The following is a 27902-nucleotide window of genomic DNA, read 5'->3' as shown; positions in this document are numbered from 1 at the left end:
AGTCATTGGGGTGTGTGTGTGCAAAGTGAGCCAACCACAGGCTGGGGTGAGGCATATGGATTGGTTGCGCTGTCCATGGTCCAGTTGCGGGGGCATCCGTAGCTGAGGCCTCCCCAGCAGCTCATGAGTAGGCTTCCTAACGGAGTCCCTGAAACAGTAGGATCTGCATCCGTTTGATGCTCCCTGAGAACCCTGGATTCTGTTCTCCCAGCCACTCCCCACCCCCGAGCCATGGAGTGTCCCTCAGTATTCTGGATGGGGCAAGCAAGAAACGGTCTTCTTTGGCAGGGTCCCTCACAGCTGGGGAAAACGAGCGCTCCCTCAAACCCTCTCACCTTCCCCAGTGGAGAAGTCATGAGCTAAGAGGGTCTCTCTTGGCCCTGAGCTGTGCTGCCTTTGAACAAGTGGTGATGTGGCTCAAGCGAAAGTGTCCTTGTTACCCTCTTCAGTGCAGCCAATCTTGCATTTTTTTCTTCCTCAGACAGTGTGCTACATCTTCCCCACTGGACTCTCAGACTTCCACAAAGGCCACTCTGTCAGTAGGTGATTTTCAAAATTGGTGTCCTTTGGGGGAAAACAGTAGAAAACTCCTATTCTGCTATTTTGCTCATAGACTGTTGTTTTAATGTTTACCCTGGAACTTTGGATATGCCGTGCTCCCAGAACTGCAAGCAAACGGGATGATTGCTCATGATTTTGCATTTTGCCCTCACGTACCTTCTTGGAGAGGCCTCCAGGATTGGGAAGGAGTCAGGAGGATGGCTTCTTTGTTCCAATGGTGCTATGATTGCCTAGTTTGGTGCCTGGCACATAGAGGCATTCAATGAATATTTGCCAAGGAACCAGAATAAGAAACTTAGAAAATGCTGTCATTTAGTGACGAACCTCTGCATAATTCCATATTGAATAATCATTTATACATAGTCACAACTAAGTATTATTAATTGATTTACTGATTTTTAAAATGCATTCATCCAGACAAAAGTTATTTCAGTTCTCCCCGTCAGACTGAGGAATTCAGCGATAAAGATTGTCTTTAATTTTTCATATTCTCGACATAGTACGCATTGGTAGAAACAACAAAGGAATTGGCGCTAGGAAAGTGCCTTCACAGGAAGGATATTTTGGTAAAGAAGACTATTCTCGCTCCGGTGAAGGTCGTTGGCCTTTTATCATTTTAAGCCACAGGGTGTCACCTCAGAGTAAGATTTTTTTTAATGCCATAACTTAGGAGAGCTTGGCTATTAATCCTAGGGTTGATTCTGTGTAGCGCTAAAAACCGTTTTATCAGAAGTATGAGTAAATAAATGTAATATAGACACCACATTATTCTCTACAGCCTGTGCCCAAAATAAGTTCAGAAGCTCCTCAGATGGCAAAAGTCTTCAATTCTCATGGCAATGAAGACAGCTGTGTTCAAAAGCAAGCGCGCACTCCTTCTACCAGCCACCCACAAATGAGTTAGCATTCATTTGAGATCACTCTAGTTTCAGCCACGGTGTGTTTACTGCTTGTGTTCATTTTTGAAGTGCTGTGTGTACATAGTTTTAACCCCTTTATGAGAATGTCAAAAAGTCCTGGTTAAAAGAGGCATGCCGTTACCATGGAAACAAAGCTGAGCCAACTGCATCACTTAGGACCTGCATCCTTTAACAAGTGCACTGATTTCCCTAGGGGAGCCTGTTCTCTCTGGAGGGCCATTGCTTTGTTTCAGGTAAAGTACTTAACAAGATTGGCTCTTCAAAAAGGGTTTTCTATGCCAAATTATTTCCATGTCCCTGAAGTGGTCCATACGGATGATCCCTGTTTAGTAGGTTCACAAATTCCAAGCAGCTCATTCAGGGGCAACCAGCTTATTTACAGAGTTCCTGGATTCGTCTCTCCATTGAAGGTAAACATTTTCTGTTCCAGTAGATGCCCTGCTTTTCCACGGGTGGTACATTAGCATGATACATCGAAATTCAAGGCCATGCTTTGAGCTCTTGCTACAAATATGTTGTCAGAAGAGAGAAAAAAAAAAAAATCCGGAAGGGACGGAACAGGCAGCAAGGAAAGAAATGTAAAGAAACGTAGTAGTTGTTCATCGGTGCTTCATTGGGGCTGGCTGGGATCCTTTCTAAGTGGTTTCTTTGGGCCCTGACTGGGATATGGACACCATGTGAGATTCAAGCATGAGCTCCATTTATTTTGAGGCTGGAAGAGGACAGTGCTGTGTCTGGATTCTTTCTTTGATTTTTAAAAATCATTTAGCCTTGACACAGTGCAACTCCCTAGAAAATATCCACCCATACTTTCAAACAAACACACCTAATCTAAGAGCAGTGAGAAGAGATAGTGGCACCTCTCAAAGCTGAGAGCTTTTCTTATGCTTTTCATTTTATTTTATTTTACTTTTTATTAGAGGGGCTGATTGTGGGCTCTTTCTTTTCCAAGTGAGAATGTGACCTCTACCGAAGTTTTCAGTTTATGAAAACTCTATTATAGCAAAGCAACTAAGGTGTCCCATGAAGGTCATCATTCATATATGATCATTTTATCTATATATCTGGTATTATTAATTTAGTTCTTTCTGCATTTGGTCATCCTTTTCTCTCAATTAGATATTTATTATCTCTCTTGTTTTACCTCTCATTTTGCTATTTCCTTTTTGTTTCTTTAATAGAAAATAATCTAAGTTGACATTTAAACCTAAGTTACTCATTTTTCTTAAAAATGTATCTTCTGTTTTACCACAGGGCATGAACTATTTTAACATTGACTATTCTCTGTTTTGCATAATTTTAATAGCAAATTTCTTTTTCTTTTCCTTCTGTCACTTTGATGTTTATGACTGGTATTTCCTACTATGGTGCTATTTCTAAAAATTAGTATTTTACAGTTCCTCCCAAAAGGTAGTTTTAGCAGATCTTAAAATACTAAATTTTATTAATTTCAGTTTGTTATTTATGTAGTAGGTATTTGGGTCTCTAAGGTTTTTGATATTCCTGTATCTCTACCCTCACTGCTAGTATAAGATAATTAGAATACATTCTTGTTTTACTAAGATCCTTTTTTAGGATATAAGATACATCTTATTTTGTAGAATCTTGGATTTCTGCAGCATTTACTCACTTATTCATTCTTTCATTCAGTGAATGTCTACTGATGTCTACTATGCACCAGCTGCTTTCCTATGTGTTAGATATTCTAGTGAACAAAACAGACAGCGTACGGGCCCTCACTGGACCTTACCTTCTAGTGGGGGAGACATAATACCCAAGAAAGTGAAATGTGTAGTATATTATATTGTGATAGAGGCTAAGTAAAAATTAAGCAGGGAAGGGGATTTAAGAGCTAGAGGGTTGGGTTGAAATTTTAGTTTGGATGGCCAGGGGAAACCTTAGTGTAGTTATGGGGGGGTGGGGGGAGGATGCAAGTCAGAAGATCAGCAGGTACAAAGGCCCTGAGGTGAGAGTGGCCCAGGGTCTGAGGAGCTGGAAGGAGACCAGGGTAGAGCAGTGGAATGCAGAAGGGGAAACTTGCCTCTTTGCTTTCCCACCATCTGCCCACCATTTTGCCCAGCTCCCTGCACATAGTAACACTCAAATATTCATTGAGCAAATTCATGAAATTAAATTCCAGAACTTTCAGGGGGGAAATCTGTAGTGACTAGCTAGATGTGGGAGGAGAGAGGGAAGAGCAGATGTCTTCCCAGTTAAGTGTGTGTGGCAGGGCCGAGTGTATGGTGGGGAAGAAAGAGCAGCTGGGGTGGGGAGGAACGGAAAAGAGTGGTGGTTTTTTTTTTTTTTTTTTTTTTTTTGCGGTACGCAGGCCTCTCACTGTTGTGGCCTCTCCCGTTGCGGAGCACAGGCTCCAGACGCGCAGGCTCAGCGGCCATGGCTCACGGGCCCAGCCGCTCCGCGGCATGTGGGATCTTCCCGGACCGGGGCACGAACCCGTGTCCCCTGCATCGGCAGGCAGACTCTCAACCACTGCGCCACCAGGGAAGCCCCAAGAGTGGGTTTTGAGCGGAGATGTTGGGTGGGCAGTTGGAAACACAGGTTTGCTGCTCGAGAGAGCTCGGGCAAGAGAGGGATTTGGGGGATGCCAGTTGAAGGGATGGGACTGATGAGCTCCTCCCGGGAGCTGGCCTTGGACAGTCTTGGTGTGGGGATGCAGAGAGGTATGGATGCTTTCTGTAGGCAGAGCCTCAGGCCTTGACGGTGGGAGAGAAGAGGATGGTAAAAAGCAGCAGTCGGGCCTGGTGCTAGTGCACTATTGACAGTGATAAGATGCCACTGATGAGACAGGGCCCGGATGGGGTGAGGACGTGTTTGGTGTGAACTGAACATCAAAATAAAAGATATTGTACTTTTTATTTCCCTACCCCTATCTTTCCCCTCCCTGCCTCCCTCTCCCCACTGGTAACCAGTTTCTTCTCCATATCTGTGAGTCTGTAAGACGTACAAACTATGAGGTATAAAATAAGCTACAAGGATATATTGTACAACATGGGGATATAGCCAATATTTTATAATAACTATAAATGGAGTATAACGTTTAAAAATTGTGAATCATTGTACACCTGTAGCTTATCTCACCTTGTACAGCAGCTATACTTCAATTTTTTTTGAAAAAGAAAATGTTTAGTAAATGCTGAACTGAAAACAGAATCTGTATTTAAATCTCATCAGCGGAGGCTCTCAGTCACTTGAGCTAGCGAGGACCCAAGATGAGCTCCTTATGAGGCAGCTGTCAGTTCTGTGCCGAAGCTCCTGTGTCACCAGCAGGTGGCGCCCTCCGCGGGGTGATCCGATGAGCTTCCAAGGGCCAGTCGGCCTGGAAACCTTGCCACCTTGCTCTTTAGCCCAGAGCCCTGGAAGTGGGTTTGATGCCAACCATTACTGCTTTTTGTTTGACGCAGGCTGTATCCTGCTCAGGGGAGTGTTCCTGAACGTTACTGAGCTCGTCAAAGGGAGGCACGTTCCCGTGGGTCCTCTTTCAGGCACCAGTAGACTGAGTGCTTTGATACTTGCGTTGCTCTTGGTCAGCATGCCACATGATAAGCAATTTGTAACAAGCAGGGAATGAGTTTCGCTTGCTGCTCATCAAGGCTAGATACTAACTGTCAGAAAGAGAGTGAGATAAATTTAGGACCCAAGAAACGTGTGTGTGGTTATCAGTGAACTGCGCTTGCCTTCAGACAGAGCAGATGGTCATTTCGCTAAGGGGAAACAGTCGCGATTGGAAGAAGGTGATGCTCCAGGATGCCTTTCCTCAGTGGCAGAAGAAACAGACTTGGCAGGTAACGTTGTGCACCCAGCCAGCCGGTCAAGAAAGAATGTGGCAAATGTGTAAGCCCTGAATGTCCCAACGTGAATTACGAGGCAGTTACAGTTTTAAGATCGTAGTAGCTGCAGGACCCTGAAAACTAAGCACTTTGTCCTTTCAGGGACAAGTGCATTGCTGCACAAATTGTAGATAAAAGCAAGCACTATCTCCTCCTGGCAATTTGATTTCTGCCTCTTAATTCTTAGTGGCGATTTTCAGGGCCTAGGTCTCTGCTTTAGGTGATGATTATTAGCTAAAGTTTTGAGTTAAAAATATGCACTCTGTACAAATGAAGGAGACTGATCTGAAAAGGCTGCATATGTGGCGGTGGCCTTCAGGATGAGTGACACTATGATACTTTGAAACAAAAGGCTCCGAGAAGGCAGATTTGGAAGCCCTAAGGTACGAGAGGGCTGTGGCTTAGAGCCAGGCAGCCCGGGTTCCAATCCTGGCGCTGTCAGTGTGAGCTCGCACCGGTTACGTGATATCCGTGTTAAAAGTGGGCATTAACAGTGCCTGTCTCACTTGGATTTTGTGAGAATTAAATGAGTTGATACATACAAATCCCTTAGAACAGTGCCAGACCCCTCATGAGCCCTCGTAAAACTCCTTGGCTCCCAGAAGCTGTTATGCCAGCATTGCCCCTAGAAATGCCCTACCCATCACATCCTCCTAAAATCCTCTTACCACACCTCAGCCTGCTTCTTAGCCGTACTCTCAGTTGCTCTGATTTAAAGTGCTGGGAAAGTTTGGATGAAATGAGCACTTGCCAGAGAGTGAGTTTTAGTGGGAGCAGCAGGAAGCATCTGCTGAGGACTCTTGACTCAAGCTGGCCTGGTGGGTCACGGCCAGAGTCAGCCCTGCTGCAGTCCCAGCCGGGCAGCCAGTGGGGCAGCTGTGGATCGCATCTGTGCTTCCAGATGACTGTCCACGCTCCGGGCAGCGGGGGGACTGAGCACACCTATTTTGAGACCTTTGTTATTTTTATTTAATGTTCTATTCTTCTTGTTCAGAAGGCATTTCTACCTCATCCTTAAAAGTTATTCCAGAGAACTTGAAAGGTTCTGCAATGATCACCACCTTTGAAAACTTCACTAGAGAACTGAAAAGAAAATACGAGGTAACGGTCCACTAAAAATGAAAAGCTAGCTCGCTGTGTGTTTAAAGTAACAGGTTCATATTCATTAATACCATTGTTGTCCTTCCTGTGTGAAGGTGTCCCTGAGTCTCTGGGGAGGTAGGTTTGTCTTAGCTGTGGTCACTGACTTTAGTGCCTTTGTGAATTGTGGTTTATAAGACAGCTATTCCATGTCCATTTGCTACCATGGGACCAGATGGACCGATATGGAAAGGTTTGGTTTTGTTGATTGCATTCTCAGAAAACTGGACAACCAGGAAGCAGTGATTTGGTCACAGTGATAGACAAGGAAGAGAAGGCAAGGCGGGGGGGCCATGTGGATGAGAGAGGTGTCTGGGAGAAAGAAGGAGGTGACTGTGGGCAGGTGGTCAGCTGAGTGGTGGCCAGTTGAGACACCGCACATACAGGCTGTCACAAAACCTTGCCTGCAAGGTGAACTTTGAAACCACTTCCATCCCCTCCATTTTGTCGTAGTATTTATAAATCCCTACTGAGTTATTTATTAGCACATTTGAGAAAAGTATCTTACCGTAACATAGATTCATTGAACTAACTTGGAAGATCTCCAATCTTATTCTCTGCAGTACCAGTGTAAGCTAATTTATCATGGAAATTGGTTCATGATATTCAATATGTGTATCAGTAGCTTGAATATAAATTTTACTATTTTTTAGCTTATTGTCCTTTATGGGTATCAAACCTGAGGTAATACACGAAGTGTGTGGCATGGTGTCTTATTACAGTTCTTCAGTGATAATGTTTGCTGTGAATGTTATGTGCAGGCAACATCTTTTTAATGCAAAGCCCACACCCAATTTGGGTAGTTATGTTTAAGCCAAACGTGCTCATTTTGTTATTGTGTGGTTTAGGTTAGGTACAGAAGGAGCCCACTTTATTCAGAAACTGCAAAGCAAGCACCAGATTGCCTAACAAAACTTTTAAACCAGATACATCTGTGCAGGTAAGTGTTGGGTTCAAAACAAATTTATGGACTTGGGATCCCTCACAAACAACATTTCCAAGGGGAAAGAAGAGAAAGGAGATGTATATTTTTTATTTTTATTTTTTTTTTATTTATTTATTTTTTACATCTTTATTGGGGTATAATTGCTTTACAATGGTGTGTTAGTTTCTGTTTTATAACAAAGTGAATCAGTCATACATAAACATATGTTCCCATATGTCTTCCCTGTTGCGTCTCCCTCCCTCCCACCCTCCCCATCCCACCCCTCCAGGCTGTCACAAAGCACCGAGCCAATATCCCTGTGCCATGCAGCTGCTTCCCACTAGCTATCTACCTTACTGCGTTTGTTAGTGTGTATATGCCCATGACTCTCTCTCGCCCTGTCACAGCTCACCCTTCCCCCTCCCCATAACCTCAAGTCCGTTCTCTCAGAGGTCTGCGTCTTTATTCCTGCTTTACCCCTAGGTTTTTCATGACATTTTTTTTTCTTAAATTCCATATATATGTGTTAGCATACGGTATTTGTCTCTCTCTTTCTGACTTACTTCACTCTGTATGACAGACTCTAGGTCTATCCACCTCATTACAAATAGCTCAATTTCGTTTCTTTTTATGGCTGAGTAATATTCCATTGTATATATGTGCCACATCTTCTTTATCCATTCATCCGATGACGGGCATTTAGGTTGTTTCCAAGGAGATGTATATTTTTAAGACAAGAACCGTCTAGAGAAAAATATGAAGTTATCTTTGCAATAAGAGTAAAAAGGTCTTGTGTCACGTCCAAGTGGTCCCAGTGAAATTCGTTGCTTTTGTTTTTTTCAGACTGAATAAACTAGAACAGTTTCACACTTTAGTTCTTCAAGAGCTGAGCAATCTTGAAAAGGATATTGGGGGTCTGCAACGCCTTGAGGAGGATGTTCTGGTAAATTCTTTTTGTTTGGAACATTCTCTTTGACTTAAGAGGATCTGTTCCCGGGTAGAGTAACTGTCAACCGCTTCAACCAACCAACCTTTTGTTCAATTTTAGGAATTTTGGGGGAAACAGTCTGATGATCTGAAATCATTCTGTGAACTGCAGCTGCTGAGGTATTTATTTATTTATTTTTTTAACAAGCATTCTTTCTAGAAGCATCTTAGTTGATACTAACCAGCCACTTCCGTGGCACTCTCTGGGCACAGGGCGTGCCTTGGGATATCGCTCAGGAAGTATACATTTTGAAAAGCATAAACGGGACCATCCGAATTTCAGTGTTTTTTGATACAAAGTGTTTTCTTTTTAAGCAATATTTAAAAAAATTAAAATAGATTTTAAGAAAAATATAGAGGTTTCTGTATGAACAGTTGATTTTCACTTAAACTGAATTGTGTTCTTGAAAGAACATATTCTATACACCTTATATGTATGTAAATATTTTAAACATATATATGTATTTTCAAACAACACATGGGTTTATCTTGATGCATGTTTTCACTGTGATTAGTCAGTTATAATCTGAGACTGCTGCTTCTATCCGTTTGGACCACTGTTCCTCTTTCTAGAGTGTAGGGAGTCGGGGAATGGAGAGTGGAGCCCTTCACTCCACTTCCTGTGCCCTGGGAGAAATTCTAGTGTTTTCTTCCTGCTTGAATCAAAAGGGATCCCTATATAAAGTTACAATGGGTAAAGCTTTCTCTACCAGTTGAGCATCTGCTTTTATCACAGAAATGTAAGTCACGTGGTTTTAAAAAGGATATTATTTTTTTCCTTTTAAAATATTTATTTATATTTGATAAATTTATATTTATTTATTTATATTCATATATTTATTATATATGACCAGGGATCGAACCCTCGCCCCCTGCATTGGAAGCTCAGAGTCTTAACCACTGGTCCGCCAGGGAAGTCCCCAAAAGGGTATAATTCTGATCACATCATGTATTTCAAACCAGAACAACAAAAACTGTCAAAATTTGAGTTATCCATTCTGCTATTTACTCCAGTTAACATAATGAATAATAATGGCAGCATAGTCTATAGATTTTCAAAGTTCTTTCATACACACATCGTCTTCCATGTACCATTATACATGATGAAAGTGGATATCCATTTAAAATCTCTTCACTGAATGCCCATGGTTGGTTATGAATGGTTCTCAAACTGGTTGGAATAAGATCTCCTAATACTTTTAAAATTTATTGAGGATCCCCAGAGAGCTTTTGCTTTGTGGGTTATATCTGTGAATATTTTCCACATTAAAAATTGAGACTGAGTTTTTTAATGTATTTATTTAAAAATAACAGTAATAAATCATTACATACTGATATAAATAACAGACTTTTATGAAAAATAATCAGACTTTTCAAAACAAGAAATTTGAGAAGAGTAGCATTGTTTTATGTTTTTGCAATCTCTTTAATGTCTGGCTTAATAGAAGACTTTATATATGCTCTGGATGCAATCCGTTGTGACACCACACAACACGTGGCCCCTAGAAAACACCACTGAACATTTGTGAGAGGGGAAGAATGAAGAAAGCAAATAATGTCTTAGTACTAGTAACATTATTACCAAAATAGTTTTGACCTCACAGAATCTTTGGAAACATAGTCTCCTTCGGGGTCCCAAAGGTTCACACTAGAACTTTGACATCTTTGAGAAACTGAAAGTTCTTGGATCATAGTAGTATAAGGGGGACAGTTACTTGAAATGAAGCTGGGAGCATGACCGGCTCTCTGTGACCATGTTTGTTTGTTTGTTTGTTTGTTTATGGCTGTATTGGGTCTTCGTTGTGGTGCGCAGGCTTCGTATTGTGGTGACTTCTCTTGTTGCAGAGCACGGGCTCTAGGCACATGGGCTCAGCAGTTGTGGCTCACGGGCTCTAGGCATGCAGACTTCAGTAGTTGTGGCTCGTGGGCTCTAGAGCGCAGGCTTGGTAGTTGTGGCACATGGGCTTCGTTGCTCTGCGGCATGTGGGATCTTTCCGGACCAGGGCTCGAACCCGTGTCCCCTGCATTGGCAGGCGGAGTGGAGTCTTAACCACTGGGCCACCAGGGAAGCCCTCTGTGACCATGCTGAGGAGTTTGAACTTTATACTAAGGGTGGAGGAAAATATGGATGGGTTTGAGCAAAGGCATTGGGTGTGATGGTGATATAATCTGATTTATATTTTAAGAAAATCTTTCTAGTTGCTATGTTGGAAATCGATTGGAAGAGAGAAGAGTAAAGGAGGAAAGCTTGACTGGAGGCCTTTGGAGAGGGTGAGAAATGGAGAGATTCCAGATACGTTTGGGAGCTGGAATTAGTAAATTACTGACAGATGGAAGCAGTAGGTAAAGGAAGGAGAGTTAGGGATATGCCTCCTAGGTTGCTGTCTTCTAGCAACCAGATCGTGCTGCCACTTAGAGAAGGAAGACTGGGGAGGGTTGTGTGGTTGGAGCAGAACCTAGAGTTCATTTGCTAACATTTTAACTTTCAGTTGTCCACACACCTCCAAGTTTTGATGAGAACCTGGAAAAATGGACAGTTTTCCAGAAAAATACAATTTAATAAAACAGACTTCTAAACAGACGTGAAAACATAGGCAAATATTCATAGAAGAAATAAAGTTGTTAAAGAACTTCCCTACAAACATGTATATGGTCCAGATTGCATCACAGAGGAATTCTACCGGCCCTTTAAAGAGGGATCACTTTAGTGCTGCAGAAAGTATTCTAGCACATAGGGGAATAAAAATTCTCAATTTTTAAAAAATGAGTCTTGCATTGCAATACCAAAACAAGAAAAATTGCAGAGAGACCCATGGAATAATCTCACTTATGATCACGGGTGGTACCAACAGAAGTCAGTCACATTTTAGTTAAAAGAAGGAGGCAAGGAGATATTTTCTTCCAGGAAGAGGCTGAAGATTTGGGGGAATTTGTTGCCAAGAGATTGAGTTGTAGGGGCTAGAGAGGAAGAGCTCAGGAGTGTGGAGAAGGGTAGATTGGGGCAAAGGAGAAGATGTACAACCAGCAGCTGGTGAGAACGGATGACAGTGTGGGTGACAACGGCTGTCTTTTGGCAGTTACAAAGGGAAAGAGGGATTTGAAACCAGACAGGATTGACTCTGAGAGACTTTTAAAGGAGAGAGTTTATAGAATTGCCACTGTGATCCCTAATGCTTCCCAGATCGGCCAGTAGCTCATGGGGCTACCACTCCAAGAGCTTTCTGGCAGTGTTGTCAGGCCCACCGAGTAAATAAATATGGAATGTGTAGAGCAACTGCCACCTCTTCTGTTTTTGGACACAGTCACTTTAAGGACAGCCACCCTCCCACCCAGCTAGATTCTTCGAATACTATCTTGTTCATTCCTACAGCATTTAATAACGGGGCTTGTTGAGCAGATATCAACTTTGAGATTTTCTTCAAGCTAGAGGTTGGAATTAGATTCCCTAAGTGGACCATATCCAAATACATTTTAATAAGAATGCAATTTCATTTATCTTAAAGAATTTAGTATTTCTCTTTTGAAAATGTGTGTTCCGTTTCATTTTATTTGAGAGTAAATGAAGTGGGTGGTTTTCTAAAAACTCCTTCAGTGTCCAAAGTTGTGATTTGAGATTTCTGACACAGCAGTCATTCCACTTCTAGGAAATGACCTTAAAGATGAAATCAGACTGTGCAAATACATGTAGACCAACATGTATTACAAACTACTCTAATAGGGAGATATTGGAAGGTATCTAGATGCCCAGCGAGTGTTTGGTTAAGTAGATTGATACATTCATGTGATATACCATGTTGCCATCAAAAAGAATGACTTAGATTATATTGACTTGAAAGGTGTTCAACATGAGTAAAAAGTAAAAGCTTGTTGCAAAGCAGCTTCTATAACAAAAGCCCACTTTTTCTTTTAAAGATTGTACCAATTTACACTTTTTAAAAATAAATTTATTTTATTTTTGGCTGCATTGGGTCTTTGTTGCTGCGTGTGGGCTTTCTCTAGTTGTGGTGAGCGGGGGCTACTCATCACTGCGGTGTGCGGGCTTCTCATTGTGGTGGCTTTTCTTGTTGTGGACCACGGGCTCTAGGCGTGCAGGCTTCAGTACTTGTGGTGCGTGGGCTCAGTAGTTGTGGCTCACGGGCTCCAGAGAGCAGGCTCAGTAGCTGTGGCGCACAGGCTTAGTTGCTCCACGGCACGTGGGATCTTCCCAGACCAGGGCGCGAACCCATGTCCCTCGCATTGGCGGGCAGATTCTTAACCACTGTGCCACCAGGGAAGCCCCCCATCTGTTTTTAATGTTAGATGGGGGTGCATATGTTCATATGTTCACTCACTCAATGAACTGTTGAGTCTTTTAGGTACCAGGTACTGTCTTAGATCCTGGGGGTAGAACAGTAGGCAAGAGGTCCTCGACCTCATAGGGAGTACATTCTAGTAGGAAGGTAGATGGTAAACAATTAAACAGATAAGCATTCACGATAGTGGTAAAGCTAAGAAGGAAAAAAGTGTGAGGTGAGAGAATCTGATACTATGGAAAGAGGAGAGTCAAGTCAAACCTTCCGAAGGAAGTGAAATTTGAGTTCAAACTTGATGGGTGAGATGGTGGGAGAGCGAGGCAAGGGCAATTGGGAGGAAATGGACAGGACGTCTGAGGCTGTAAGCAGCTTCGTATGTTCTAGGAATTCAGTGAGGGCCAAACAAAAGGAGTGAGGGTATAGCGGTATAAGATGAGGTCAGAAGGCGGGTGTGTGGTGCTGGTGGTCACCTAGGGCCCTGCAGGCCACAGTAAGGACACCGGATTCGATTCTAATTGCAATGAAAGGGATAAAAGTAAAGGACTGTCTGTTCTCAAGGGCGTGTGTGTGTTGGTGTGGGGAGTCAGATCAAGGTGCCGGGGCACATGGAGCTGGAAGGGTTGCTGGTGGGTTTGATGTGGTGGGTGGGGAAACAGCAGGATTAAGGACAACTTCCAGCTCGGGGCTTGAGCAGCGAGGTGGCAATCGGTGTCGTGTGAGGAAATAGTGAAGACTAGGAAAGGTCTGGTTTTATGGGTAGGGGGAGTAGGATATGGATAGATATTGAAGACTTGATTTGACACATACATCTGATTTGTGACTTCAACGTCTGGATGGAGTTGTTGGGTGGGCAACTGGATGTTCAGGACTGAAACTCACGGCAGAGGGGCTTGAGCACGAGACTGGATGAGTTGACTTAGGGACCAGTGATAGAGAGCAGTTGTTCCAGGACAGAATTCTCGGGCTGCTCCAGTGTGTTGAAGTTTGATAAGGGAGAGGAAGCCAGCAGAAGAGGGCGAGAGGGCTTCCCCGGTGGCGCAGTGGTTACGAATCCACCTGTCAGTGCAGGGGACACGGGTTTGAGCCCTGGTCCGGGAAGATCCCATGTGCCGCGGAGCAACGAAGCCCGTGCGCCACAGCTACTGAGCCTGCGGGCCACAACTACTGAGACGGTGTGCCACAACTACTGAGCCTGCGCTCTAGAGCCCATGAGCCACAACTACTGAAGCTCGTGTGCCAAGAGCGTGTGCTCCACAACAAGAGAAGCCACCGCAATGAGAAGCCCACGCACCGCAACTAGAGAAAGCCCGTGTGCAGCAACGAAGACCCAACTCAGCCAAAAATAAATAAATAAAATAAATAAATTTATAAAAAGGAAAAAAAAAGAAGAGGGCGAGAAAGAATTTTCCAAGGATGGGGTGGTGTTGCAGAAGATGAGAGCGTGTGAGTACATGCATATGTAATAAGAGGTCTAGATTCTCGAAGATATTCATCAAAATGTCATCTGTGGTTATTTCTGTGTGGTGACATTTTAGGTGACTTTACTTTCTATATAGGCTGTTCTATATTTTTAGAATTTAGTGCAAGATACAAGTTACTTTTGTGTAATAAACTCAAACAGCATAACATTTATAAAGTAAGAGTGAACTTTTTCCCCTCTCCCTAACCCTCCCTCTTCTCTATGATCCAGAGAGAACTATCTCCTTACTGTTTAGTATATGTTCTTCTAGATATTTTCTTTATGTTTATGTAAGTATATATACAAATCTCTTTATAAGTTTAATTATGTATATTTTAAGTGACAAATGATATACTAAATATTATGAGTATTGTTCTTCCTTTGTTCTCTCAGTAACAGAAGTAGGATTCCTTTCCAAGTCAGTAGTAAGGATCTGCTCATTTTTTAAATAACTGTAAAGTATTCTAGCTTATGGGCCTACTATAACTTACACATGTGATTTCCTATCGATGAACATTTAGATTATTTTAAATTATTATTTCAAATAAATCTGTAGTGAATACCCTTGTACCTATATCTTGAATGACTTTCATTATCAGGAAGACATTACTATTTTATTTGGGGGAAACAAAAATAACAAATCTTCAAATCAGAATAGTACTAAAAGAGGATCTGGGTAAAGACTAATCCGGGCTAAGAATGTTAGAATTCCCAGCCCTAGCAGGGAATTGGATCAAATGCGAATTAAATGTACGTGTTACAGTTGGTCATATGTAAGAGAACTCAGACTCCAGCGGCTAAACCAAATGGGGATTTAATTTTAGCCCTGTAAGCAGCAGCCCGGAGGGCTGAAACAGCAGCTCTAAGTGGTCGTTAGGGACCCAGGTTCTTTTAGCTTTCTGCTTTGCCATCCTTCGTGTGGCTTTGGGCTTCTTGGTCACAGGATGGCAGCTCTGCTTCTAAGCATGTCTTCCTATACTCCAGGCAGGGATATGGGGATGGGGATGGGTGAAGGATTTGGTAAAAGATGTGTGCCACTAGAATCTATTCTCCCCCCCCCTTTTTTTTTGGCTATGCCACGTGGCACGTGGGATCCTCGTTCCCCAAGAAGGGATCAAAGCCATGCCCCCTGCAGTGGAAGTGTGGAGTCTTAACCACTGGACCGCCAGGGAAGTCCTTCTCCCTTTTTTTTTTTTTTTTTGCGGTACGCGGGCCTCTCACTGTTGTGGTCTCTCCCGTTGTGGAGCACAGGCTCCGGACGCGCAGGCTCAGCGGCCATGGCTCACGGGCCCAGCCGCTCCGCGGCATGTGGGATCTTCCCAGACCGGGGCACGAACCCACGTCCCCTGCATCGGCAGGCGGACTCTCAACCACTGCGCCACCAGGGAAGCCCTCCCCTTATTTTTAAAATAAGGGAAACAGTTTTCACGGAAGCCAAACCAATAGACTTTTGTCTCCATCTTGTTGAGTCATGTAAACCTCCCTAGTTACAAGGGAATCTGGAGTGGCAAGAATCTAACTGAGCATATTACTGTCCTCCCGCAAAGTGGGGTTCTGTTAATAAGGAAGAAGGGGAGAACAGATGTTGGATAGGGAACCAGTAATGTCAGTCATGCCTAAATTAAATTATATGTGCTGAACACAGGAAAAAATGGAGAAATAAATTGCACAGGTGATTCTGTCTGCCATTCTTCTCAACGAGCATGTGCCCTAGTGTTTGCATGAGGATGGGAGACTGTGTTGCCTCAGTTGACATCAGCTCCTACTTACCTCTTGTGTGAGCATCCAACTGGGCTCAATGACAACCTGGTTATTAACAACATGCATTTTTTTTCATACAAGGTGGCCCCGAAAGCCAGCCCAGTCACTTTATCTGGTCCTTCACCCAAGAAATAGCTGTCTTTTCTCCAACACCAGAGGGAAAAATAACCTAGTGCATTAGACTGTCAGGAGATGGCATGTGTGTCTTGAAAGCAGCACATGTTTAAGAGAATTTTGAGAGCAATTTTGACCGCGGGCAGTTTCCCCCATTGCACTGACTGACCTTAGCTTCCAGTGGCCGTGTAAGATGCAACTTCAGTGAATATCTGAGTTAGGGATGGAGCGGATGAAAAGGAGTGACATTCATTTTGGCGTGCTGAGTTCTAGAGACCAGGAAGGGGCTAGTTCAGGCTCCACTAACTACTGTTCTCCTGTTCCTTTTCCACCAGTCTGAGCCATGGGAAGGAGATAAATCTACCTCAAGCCACAGAAGCGGTGCCTTAATGCTCTGTGCTCATTCACTCCAAATGGAATTCCTGAGACCAGTCAAGTTGGAATAGTCCGTAATATGTTGGTAGTTTGTCCATTTGTTTACAAAGGTTAAGCTTTTGTATTAAAATTTCATCAGAAAATAAGAAATTCAGGATGTTTAGCAACTTGGAGTGATTTGCTTTTTTTTTAAAATGATTCTTTAAAGGAAAATTGATTTTTGAGAAGTGTCTTCAAGTTATTTGGGGGCAGGGAAACCTCAGCATCTGTATATATACTACTTAGTATATCTCTTTAAGGGAGGGTTTACTTTTATTTTCATAGCTCAGATGAAAATGGTGTTGTATTTTGAAATAGTTACTCTTTCATTTGATCTGCAAATGTTCTAGTTTCTGTAGAACTTTAACAAAACTACCAGCTTTAGCAGAGGAGAAATATTCATCTTTCAGTAATTACTAAATGCTCTAATAAAGTCTGGTGCATGAAGTTGTATATACAGTTGAGTGAATTTATTTTAGGAAAATGAAACCTACATAAGTTCAGGCCATCTGCAAAGTAACTTTGCTCATGATTGGATAAGTACAATTAAAGACTGTAGACTGAAAACCAGCTTATACCTTATATAATTAAGTTACATAAGATAGCTTATTTATAGTTTAATCAGCCTAAAGCAATCTTTACAACCCCAATTTGTCATTTTTCTTGAAAAATTTTTAATGAGCTATGTTATAGTATATTGTTGTAAGCTTTATAGAGTATAAAAGTGTTTAATTAACTTCGTTTTTAGACGTGATTAACATTTAACTTAGTGGACTTTGAGTAAAGCAGATTACCCTCCATAAAGTGGGTGGGCCTCGTTCAATCAGTTGAAGGCCTTAAGAGCAAAGACTGAGGTTGCTGGAAGAAGCAGTTTCTGTTTCAAGATTGCAGCATAGAAATTCTGCCTGAGTTCCAGCCTATTGGCCAGCCCTGCAGATTTCACACACGCCAACTCCCACAATTTTGGGAGCCAATTGCTGAAAAATATCTCTCCCCAATCTGTAAGTTACTTATACATATATTTTGTAAGACAGGATATCTATATGTATATCCTATTGGTTCTCTTTCTCTGGAGAATCCTGACTGATACAGGGTGTCTCAAAACCAGTGTAGCTGAGACCTCTCCAAGGAGCCTAAGGAATGAAGTGTGTGTGTGTGTGTGTGTGTGTGTGTGTGTGTGTGTGTGTGTGTGAGCAAGGTGGGCAGGGGGTCGGAGTGGTTAGAATATGTGGACAGTGTCAGTTCGGAATTTTGGTGCTAGAAAACGAGTATGTTAAGTAAAGCAGTAAATCTCCAACACGAAAAAAACTCAGCTTTGCCTTTGGTCAAGGAAAGCTGGAAAAACTTGTTGCCACGTGGGTTAGGATCTACTGAGCGGAGGCCCCGCTGTACCTGGTCAGGCTCTTATGTTTCTGGTCATTTAACCGTTTGATTCTCCCATTTATGATATGGTCATTATTACTGACCTGATAACAGAGAAACAAATGCCGTCTGCGTTCCAGAGCACTGGTCACTACTGGCTGAAACTCCTCTCACCGGGAATTCAGGTAAGCTAGGGGCTTGCCTTTTCCATTGGGTCACTGGATTTCTTTCTTTATGTGGCACAGGCATTTTTAATTGTTTATAACAGGACATGGTGGCTGTGTATTGTGTCGGCTAGGCTGACCTGAATTTCCCAGAATCCCTGCTCCTGTACCTTTCTGGTGAGAGTGGACCACAGAGAGAGTCCAGTGGGAGGCTTGCAGGGCAGAGTAGCGGGTTTGCCATTTTGTGTGCACATGCCCTGTGGCCTGTCTGCTGACTCCCCTCAGTGCCCTGAGGCAGATGCTGGGCCTGCAGCTACTCTGCCTTCCCATGATCCTCTGTCAGCTCCTCCTCTGGGCCAGGTGTGTGCATAGCTCTGTGACACATGCCCTGGCTTTTGCAGGTCACCCTCATCCCCAAGGTCAGAGGCAGCTGGGCTGGCAGTCTGTCCTCGGGAGCTCCAGCTCTGGGCTTGCTCTCGGGTCTTCCCCACTCCAAATCTATCCCCTCTTCCTGACTGTCTGCCGTGTAGACTTCAAGCTCCAACATCAGACCTGACGACAACAGCCTTACAGAGGCTGCTTAATCACTCGCACAGCTGTGTAAGGTCAAGTTCTGTAGGGATATATGTGGGTGTCACCTAGTGGTTCTGCTTCTCAGCTTGGACACTAATAAACAGTGCAATCGTTTGTCTTTTTTGGTTATCAAAAGAAGAAACAACTTCAAATAGACTTCAAAAGCGTGATTATTCTCACTCGGTGGTGGTGTCTCAGTTGTCTTGGTCATTTTTCTCGAGCCAGGAGTCGTAGCACGGTGTTGTGAGCTGAATCAGGAATAAACAGTGGCCTCGGCATTCATCTTTGGTTCCCCACGTGAATGAGGGGAGACTGAATCCTGACATGTTTAACAGCATAAACAGCACATTCTTACCATTTTGTGATAAGCCCCGTTTTCCCTCTAGGGGGTGCCCACTGGACGAGAGCTCTTTGAGCAGAGGCCTTGTCTGATCTCTTCACCATTTTATTCCAAACCCTAGTGCGATGCCTGGCACGTGGGGGGCACTGGAGGAAGTGCCTCAGCATTGCGGAGGGGATCGTGACTCCCATTAGAGTCCTGGGTGTTTAACCTCTGGAGTTTCCTTGGACAAAGTTTCCTCCTTGTCTGTTTGGAGAATTCCTCACCCATCAAGACAGCTCAGGCACTGTCTCCTTTGGGAAAGTTTTCGAGGTAAGCTGTTTTCAGTACTTCTGTTATTGTATAATTAAACGTTTCTCCATCTACGTTCTCTAAGGGCACGTATTTCATCTGGGTCACTTCTGTATCCCGAGTGTAATATACAGCACTGGGAAGGTAAGGGTTGATGAGCTTTGCAATTGAATATTACTATTTCTAGTAGAGTCTATCAAAGCCCATAGGATTAAACTAGCCTAAAAACAAAAAAAAAGCCTAGTTCTACATGGACTGTCTTTGGTAGACGGCTTAAATCTTTCAGAGAAATTTGCCACTTGTAATATTTATCATTGGGGTCACAGTCAACAGGAGAGTTCATTTCCCTCGAAGTACATGACATCAGTCCAGGCAAAACTGTGCAGAATTTTTTTTCAGTGCTCAGATCTCACGAATTGAGGTGCCTCCCGGGGTCAGCTAGGTTCACAGGCCAAGTGTAAAAGGCTGCGTGGTGGTAATTGGCAAGCACAAGAGTACTGCCCCACCTCAAGGGAACAGACTGGTGCGTGCAAATGCCATGGTACGTGCCGGAGCTTGGAGAGCACCCACGAGGGCTGTGCTGTCTCACCCCAGCTGGGCTGCCACAGGGGATTTGGCCCCAGATGGCATCATAATGGGCTCCCAGTGGGTTGCCCGTGCTCAATGAGGGTAGGACTTTCAGATTTACGTGTCCTTAGTGTCATCCCAGGGTTCCCTCAAGGCAGCTTTTCAAGACAGAGAAATGACCTACAAATCAGTAGCTTTTTTTTTTTCCCCCCATGACTGAAAGTCATGTGTTACTTACTGAAGGTCAAGGGATATTTTAGGTGGAGTGTAGTTTAGGTGTCATGAGAGTGATTATTTCTTTACCTGCCCTGGAGTAGAACTATTCTTTAATGTGAATGTAATTTGATTTTGAAGAAAACCTAAATAATGAACTTAAGTAGTAATAATAAATTTAATAATAAAAACACACTGAACTTTCCTTTATTCGGAGACACTAAAACTTACTTAGGTGAACCTTTATCGTGTATAAGCAGCTGCTAGTTTGCAACGACAGTTACTGTGCTTTAATGAATTGGTTCCACCCGTTGTTTAAAATAATGAAATCCCAGCAGATTAAGGGGAGGCTCTTTAGCCCCATGCAGAGAGGGCTCCACGCCCTTAAGTCTCTGCCAGGCTTCACCAAGGTCAAGCCTCAGCTCACATGCCTCTACTCCTGAGCTGCGGTGGCCTCCTGTCTGCCCGTCTCTGCGACGGGAGAGGCCAGGGCTGCAGAGCATGGTACCATGCTGTTTGTGCCTAATCTTCTCTCTCCAGCCAATCCAGTTTTCCTGCCCGGGTTACCCTGTAAAGCGGTTTTTGTGGTAACCCTTATATCCTCTGCTTAGCTAATTGGTCTTAACTTTTCCTTACGAATGACCATTTTCTGAAATAGTTTAACTTGGTGTATGAATACTATGTAAAGGTAACAATGTTACATAAAAGCCCACTGCTTACTGAATTCAACATCTAAAATTAACTGCTAAAATGTCACTTTAAAAAATTCCTGAGTAATAGGTCACTTGCAACAGCATGTATAACACATTTTAAACTTCTTTGAACCAAACAAAAAGAATCACAACATACTTTAGTGTACAAATCAATTTATTATACAATTATACAGAATGCTTTTTATCTACAAAGAAAAATGGCTTCTCTTGCCTCCCCGGCTGCCCCAATCATGATACGTTCTTAACATATAAGTATTTTCAAAGGAAAACCAAAAAAGTGTTATCCTTATTTTCCAAATAAGGAAGTCCCCAGAAACATAAAATGATATGGAAATACTGGAAAGAACTAGACTGGTCTCTTACACAAAGAGCTAGTTCTCCATCACAGGAAACAGCATTTTGCCTTAAAAATACTTCTCTAATGGGGAGGATTTCCCCGCTGCACAGTGTGCCTAAATAGTTCAGTATATAATTTCAATGGGTTGAAATTTCTATATTTAACTCCATTAAATAACATTCCATTTTGTTACTTAAAAAAATTGGAATTAGCAACACATATGCTTACAATATTCATTTAAATGTTTTCATACCTATGAGTAAGAGGAAATTTATTTGGGGAAAAGACTTTTTTTTAACAAATTATACAGATTTTTTTTAAAGCTGTGCTTTAGGAAAATCACATTAAAAGTAAACGTTTAAAATTGTAACACTTAGAAACAGGTGAAGACATTTACCTGACTCAATTTTTGTGACTAAGACTTTATTTACCAGCCCTTGAATGGTTTAAGGCAATAAGTGTTTCATTAAGCTTCTCTAGAATTAAAGACCAAGTTGGAAATAAGCATCCTGAAACCTCTAGCCAATTTTGAGCTTGAAAGTGTAAACCAAGTTTTTTCCTTTGATCAGAGTTTCCAGCTGCCTGGGCTTTCTCCTTCGGCTGAAGGATGCTGCCCTCCGTGTTGTGCAGATATGAAGCCCATCAAAGCATCCAGAACTGCAGGCATGAGGCCAAGTGGTGAGCCCAGGGCCTCACCGACGATTAAACATACGCTGGAGCCAGTGACTGACCAGTGATGTCTGTCTTCTGAGTCTCATTTTTACCTGCGGTGAGTGCACTTTGGTAACAGACTTTAGCTCATGTCTGAGACGTAAAACTGAACTAGAGCCCAGCTGCTCCAGGGTGCTTCGTCCTCAGTCTGTCGCGGGTTCTGTCACAGAGGAGTGCTGAGCCATGCTCGAAGCGAGCCCTTGTTTTAAAGGGAGTTTCTGGGAGAGAACGAGACGTATAACCGTGCAGGTATGATGTGATGGAAGCGGAGATTAAGCACCCTAAAGCAAGTCAGTTTTAAAAAGCTATTTAGAAAGATCCAAGGGTAAGGGGGCATCAGACAGAAGATGTCTGTTCGGTAGAAATGGGTCAACTGGCAGAGAAGGGGCTACAGGGCACGATGCCCTCACGTGAAGACTGGACTAAGGTCAGTCACCTTTCAGTGCAGCAGAGTCCCAAGGGGCTTTTACAGGAAACAGAAGAGTTGGTTTCCTCAGTGTGTGTGTGTCAGTACCGAAGTGTGTTGTTTTGTTTTCTTGTAGTTTAAAATTTTTTTTCCTGAATACTCATTAAAAAAAAAGAAATGCCCCCAAAAGGACAAAGTCGTTCCCAAAGAGACTGTAATGTGTTGGGGGCAATGGTGAAAATGCCTTTCTGGCACTTAAGCCTCTGATATCCACGTTATGACCTAAAAACTTCTTAAAATAAGGTAGGAAGGGAAAGAAAGCGTCAAAGTTGGCAAATCTTGTTTTATAGGGTATAAAAATGTTACAGTATATCAATCTTCATCAGATCTTCAGAAAACATCCTCAGTTTCCATTCTTGGGACAATTTAATAGTAAGTAATAGCCCCACCGCTGGGAGAAGGGAGAGGGTCCTGCTGACCTTCCTCTGCTCCCGTGCTTCCCAGTGGAGCTCGCGTTACTTGGAGCAGGGAAAGGAAGCGCCGAGCTTGCCAAGCTGGTGCCTTCCGTTGTGGCTCGTTCTCAGCCCGTGGCTCGGTGCCAGAACCTTCCCATAGCCCTTTTCCTCTCTTCAATAACGTAACCTGCAAAGAGTGACAGCAAGGTATTTGGGGATAATACTCACAAGGAGGCGCATAAGAAATCGTCCACAAGTTCAAGGTCTATTTTGCCGCCAATGCTCATTAATTCTGACTTGTTGATAGTCCAGTGACATACCATTCTAAGAAAAAGGGCCCACTGGACTCGAGTCCTTGTCAGAAAGGAAACGGGCAAGTCAGTTCCTGCTTTTAAAACTGAGTATTGCATCTGTATCCTAACCTGGGGCACCTTAACATCGGAGGTAGATGTGAATATATGAATAATTAAGGAAACCCAATTAAAACTGAGGAACTACTCCTACCCAAGCCCCTGAGCTGTGAAGGTTTGGTAGAAGATTTTTCTTCAAAGTAAAAAAAAAAAAAAAATACAAACTTTATTACCATGTCACTAAGTTGAGAATTAGGAGTAGTTGTGGGAATTTGACACTCCAGAGACCGACGAGAGAGAAAAGTTTTGCTGGGTTTTCCATTTATGTGACCATTTGAGTATTTTCTGGGGTTGATTCGTAAAGGAATAAATGGACCTGATTACTTTATGTACTGAGAGTTATTGCTGAAGATATATTAGAGCATACGCTGTATTTAGAAGACAATTAACATTTTGTTTTAAACATTTTAAATCTGAACAAAACTCTGACTTCTTATTTGCAGACTTGCTGTGAGAAACAGTGCTCCCTGTGTCCTGGCTTTGTAGGTGCAGAAGGCTTTATCAAGACAGTGTCTGGTGAGGGGTTAGGTCAGGGTGGGAAGGAGAGAAGTCGCACCAGTTCTGAGGTCTGCAGAGTTGTCACCTCACTGCTGATGGAAGCATTTCAACAGATTAACCTGTTAGCAATATATTAATACATTCCCAGTACAAATGATTTATAAACTCAAAAGAAATTAGTTTATGCTAAAACATATATAACTTTCAATTCAGTCTCTGCTTTAAAACAAGCGAATCTGTTAGGCTATTATATATGCTTTGTCTTACTCAGCATTTATTGTGCTTTCTTGTTTGTTATTCCATTTGTCGCAGTGAAGTAGGCTTTGGAAAAGCCATTCTTAACTTCTTGCCCTGCATGTGGGTCTTCCCCATCTTTCTTCATTGGCTTTTTCCGGTATGTCTGTTGGTTGTGTCCACGTTGAAGAGAGAAAGAGAAAAGGATCTTTTAGTAAGACCTTGTCTATAATGTGACATATGGTCTAAAACAGTGCATGATCTTCACTGGGTACTGAACTTTCTAGTAAGAATTCTTGTTTGTAATATGACATTTTTTAAGCTTTGGGTTAAAAAAGGGTAAAAACAAGAGGGATGCATGAATTCCAACAATGAAAAGTTGTTTCTTTCGCCTTATCCACATCAGGTTAGTATTTATGTATTAAGTTTTATGGGATTAGCATTCAAGTTATTCTGCATTAGTTGCTTACTTGGAAAGAATATGATTTTCTTGAACTTTTTAAAAAATCAAGGTACAGGTGACATACAACATTGTTAGTTCAGGTATACAACATGATTTGATTTGTATGTGTTGTGAAATGATCACAAAGTCTAGTTTACCATCACCACATCCAGGTACAGAACTTGTTTTTGAGATGAGAACTTTTAACATCTAATCTCTTAGCAACTTTCAAATATGAACTACAGTATTATTAACCAAAGTCACCATGCTGTACGTTACATCCCCATGACTTATTTAAGGATGTAATTTAAAAAAAATACAATTCAAAGGAAAAAGTGCTGTTACTTTAAAAGTACTAGATGGGGACTTCCGGGAAGATGGCGGAAGAGTAAGACGCGGAGGTCACCTTCCTCCCCACAGATACACCAGAAATACATCTACGCGTGGAACAACTCCTACTGAACACCCACTGAACGCTGGCAGAAGACCTCAGACCTCCCAAAAGGCAAGAAACTCCCCACGTACCTGGTTAGGGCAAAAGAAAAAAATAAACAGAGACAAAAGAATAGGGACGGGTCCTGCACCAGCGGGAGGGAGCTGCGAAGGAGGAAAAGTGTCCACACACTAGGAAGCCCCTTCGCGGGCGGAGACTGCGGGTGGCGGAGTGGGGGAGCTGCGGAGGGCAAAGCAGAGAGATTCCAGCGCAGAGGATCGGGGCCGACCGGCACTCACCAGCCGAGAGGCTTGTCTGCTCGCCTGACGGGGCGGGCGGGGCTGGGAGCCGAGGCTCGGGCTTCGGTCGTCGGAGCACCGGGAGAGGACTGAGGTTGGCAGCGTGAACACAGCCCTGCAGGGCGTTAGTGCACTGCGGCTGGCCGGGAGGGAGTCCGGGGAAAAGTCTGGATCTGCCGAAGAGGCAAGAGACTTTTTCTTCCCTGTTTCCTGGTGCGCGAGGAGAGGGTAATAAGAACGCTGCTTAAGAGAGCTCCAGAGACGGGCGCGAGCCGCGGCTAAAAGTGCGGAGCCCAGAGACAGACATGAGACGCTAAGGCCGCTGCTGCCGCCACCAAGAAGCCTGTGTGCGAACACAGGTCACTAACCACACCGCCTTCCGGGGAGCCTGGTCAGCTCGCCACCGCCAGGGTCCCGGGATCCAGGGACAATTCCCCCAGGAGAACGCACAGCACACCTCAGGTTAGCAACGTCACGCCGGCCTCTGCCGCCGCACGCCCGCACTCTGTGACCCTCCCTACCCCCCGGCCTGAGTGAGCCAGAGCCTCCGAATCAGCGGCTCCTTTAACCCCGTCCTGTCTGAGCAAAGAACAGACGCCCTCCAGCAACCTACACGCAGAGGCGGGGCCAAATCCAAAGCTGAGCCCCTGGGAGCTGTGAGAACAAAGAAGAGAAAGGGAAATCTCTCCCAGCAGCCTCAGAAGCAGCGGATTAAAGCTCCACAATCAACTTGATATATCCTGCATCTGTGGAATACATGAATAGACAACGAATCATTCAAATTAAGGAGCCGTGTGGATGAAAGGCTCTTGGTGCTGTGGCCAGGAGTTAGTGCTGTGCCTCTGAGGTGGGAGAGCCAACTTTAGGACACTGGTCCACAAGAGGCCTCCCAGCTGCACATAATATCAAACGGCGAAAATCTCCCAGAGATCTCCATCTCAACACCAGCACCCAGCTTCACTCAACGACCAGCAAGCTACAGTGCTGGACATCCTATGCCAAACAACTAGCAAGACAGGAACACAACCCCACCCATTAGCAGAGAGGCTGCCCAAAATCATAATAAGTCTACAGACACCCCAAAACACACCACCAGACGTGGACCCGCCCACCAGAAAGACAAGATCCAGCCTCATCCACCAGAACACAGGCACTAGTACCCTCCACCAGGAAGCCTACACAACCCACTGAACCAACCTTAGCCACTGGGGACAGACACAAAAAACAACAGGAACTACGAACCTTCAGCCTGCAAAAAGGAGACCCCAAATACAGTAAGATAAGCAAAATGAGAAGACAGAAAAACACACAGCAGATGAAGGAGCAAGATAAAAACCCACCAGACCTAACAAATGAAGAGGAAATAGGCAGTCTACCTGAAAAAGAATTCAGATTAATGACAGTAAAGATGATCCAAAATCTTGGAAACAGAATAGACAAAATGCAAGAATCAGTTAACAAGGACCTAGAAGAACTAAAGATGAAACAAGCAATGATGAACAACACAATAAATGCAATGAAAAATACTCTAGATGGGATCAATAGCAGAATAACTGAGGCAGAAGAATGGATAAGTGACCTGGAAGATAAAATAGTGGAAATAACTACTGCAGAGCAGAATAAAGAGAAAAGAATGAAAAGAACTGAGGACAGTCTCAGAGACCTCTGGGACAACATTAAACGCACCAACATTCGAATTATAGGGGTTCCAGAAGAAGAAGAGAAAAAGAAAGGGACTGAGAAAATATTTGAACAGATTATAGTTGAAAACTTCCCTAATATGGGAGAGGAAATAGTTAATCAAGTCCAGGAAGCAGAGAGAGTCCCACACAGGATAAATCCAAGGAGAAACACACCAAGACACATATTAATCAAACTGTCAAAAATTAAATACAAAGAAAACATATTAAAAGCAGCAAGGGAAAAACAACAAATAACACACAAGGGAATCCCCATAAGGTTAACAGCTGATCTTTCAGCAGAAACTCTGCAAGCCAGAAGGGAGTGGCAGGACATATTGAAAGTGTTGAAGGAGAAAAACCTGCAACCAAGATTACTCTACCCAGCAAGGATCTCATTCAGATTTGATGGAGAAATTAAAACCTTTACAGACAAGCAAAAGCTGAGAGAGTTCAGCACCACCAAACCAGCTCTACAACAACTGCTAAAGGAACTTCTCTAGGCAAGAAACACAAAAGAAGGAAAAGACCTATAATAACGAACCCAAAACAATTAAGAAAATGGGAATGGGAACACACATATCAATAATTACCTTAAATGTAAATGGACTAAATGCTCCCACCAAAAGACACAGATTGGCTGAATGGATACAAAAACAAGACCCATATATTTGCTGTCTACAAGAGATCCACTTCAGACCTAGAGACACATACAGACTGAAAGTAAGGGGATGGAAAAAGGTATTTCATGCAAATGGAAACCAAAAGAAAGCTCGAGTAGCAATTCTCGTATCAGACAAAATAGACTTTAAAATAAAGACTATTAGAAGAGACAAAGAAGGACACTACATAATGATCAAGGGATCGATCCAAGAAGAAGATATAACAATTGTAAATATTTATGCACCCAACATAGGAGCACCTCAATACATAAGGCAAATACTGACAGCCATAAAAGGGGAAATCGACAGTAACACATTCATAGTAGGGGACTTGAACACCCCACTTTCACCAATGGACAGATCATCCAAAGTGAAAATAAATAAGGAAACACAAGCTTTAAATGATACATTAAACAAGATGGACTTAATTGATATTTATAGGACATCCATCCAAAAACAACAGAATACACATTTTTCTCAAGTTCTCATGGAACATTCTGCAGGATAGATCATATCTTGGGTCACAAATCAAGCCTTGGTAAATTTAAGAAAACTGAAATTGTATCAAGTAACTTTTCCGACCACAAGGCTATGAGACTAGATGTCAATTACAGGAAAAGATCTGTAAAAAATACAAACACATGGAGGCTAAACAATACACTACTTAATAACGAAGTGATCACTGAAGAAAT

General features: G+C 43.0%; 3 protein-coding genes across 3 annotated transcripts in view; 1 reads left to right on the top strand and 2 right to left on the bottom strand.

Moving 5' to 3' along the window:
- Positions 1 to 16791, top strand: part of SYCP2L (synaptonemal complex protein 2 like) — a 67809-nt gene extending 51018 nt beyond the window's left edge. The window contains exons 23-28 of the mRNA XM_060163698.1: positions 5183 to 5284; positions 6324 to 6430; positions 7318 to 7409; positions 8238 to 8337; positions 8443 to 8501; positions 16343 to 16791. Of these exons, the coding sequence (XP_060019681.1) occupies positions 5183 to 5284; positions 6324 to 6430; positions 7318 to 7409; positions 8238 to 8337; positions 8443 to 8501; positions 16343 to 16397 (515 nt within the window). The 3' untranslated portion in view covers positions 16398 to 16791. The remainder of the gene's footprint in view (positions 1 to 5182; positions 5285 to 6323; positions 6431 to 7317; positions 7410 to 8237; positions 8338 to 8442; positions 8502 to 16342) is intronic.
- Positions 1 to 27902, bottom strand: part of NEDD9 (neural precursor cell expressed, developmentally down-regulated 9) — a 503823-nt gene that overhangs the window by 208741 nt on the left and 267180 nt on the right. The window lies entirely within an intron of this gene.
- Positions 23736 to 27902, bottom strand: part of ELOVL2 (ELOVL fatty acid elongase 2) — a 29291-nt gene continuing 25124 nt past the window's right edge. The window contains exon 8 of the mRNA XM_060163950.1: positions 23736 to 23861. Coding sequence (XP_060019933.1) covers positions 23736 to 23861 — 126 coding nt within the window. The remainder of the gene's footprint in view (positions 23862 to 27902) is intronic.

Source organism: Lagenorhynchus albirostris, chromosome 10, assembly GCF_949774975.1.
Source record: "Lagenorhynchus albirostris chromosome 10, mLagAlb1.1, whole genome shotgun sequence".
Lineage (NCBI taxonomy): Eukaryota > Metazoa > Chordata > Mammalia > Artiodactyla > Delphinidae > Lagenorhynchus > Lagenorhynchus albirostris.
The sequence above is the reverse complement of the archived record's forward strand: the minus strand, read 5'-3'. Positions and strand labels throughout refer to the sequence as shown.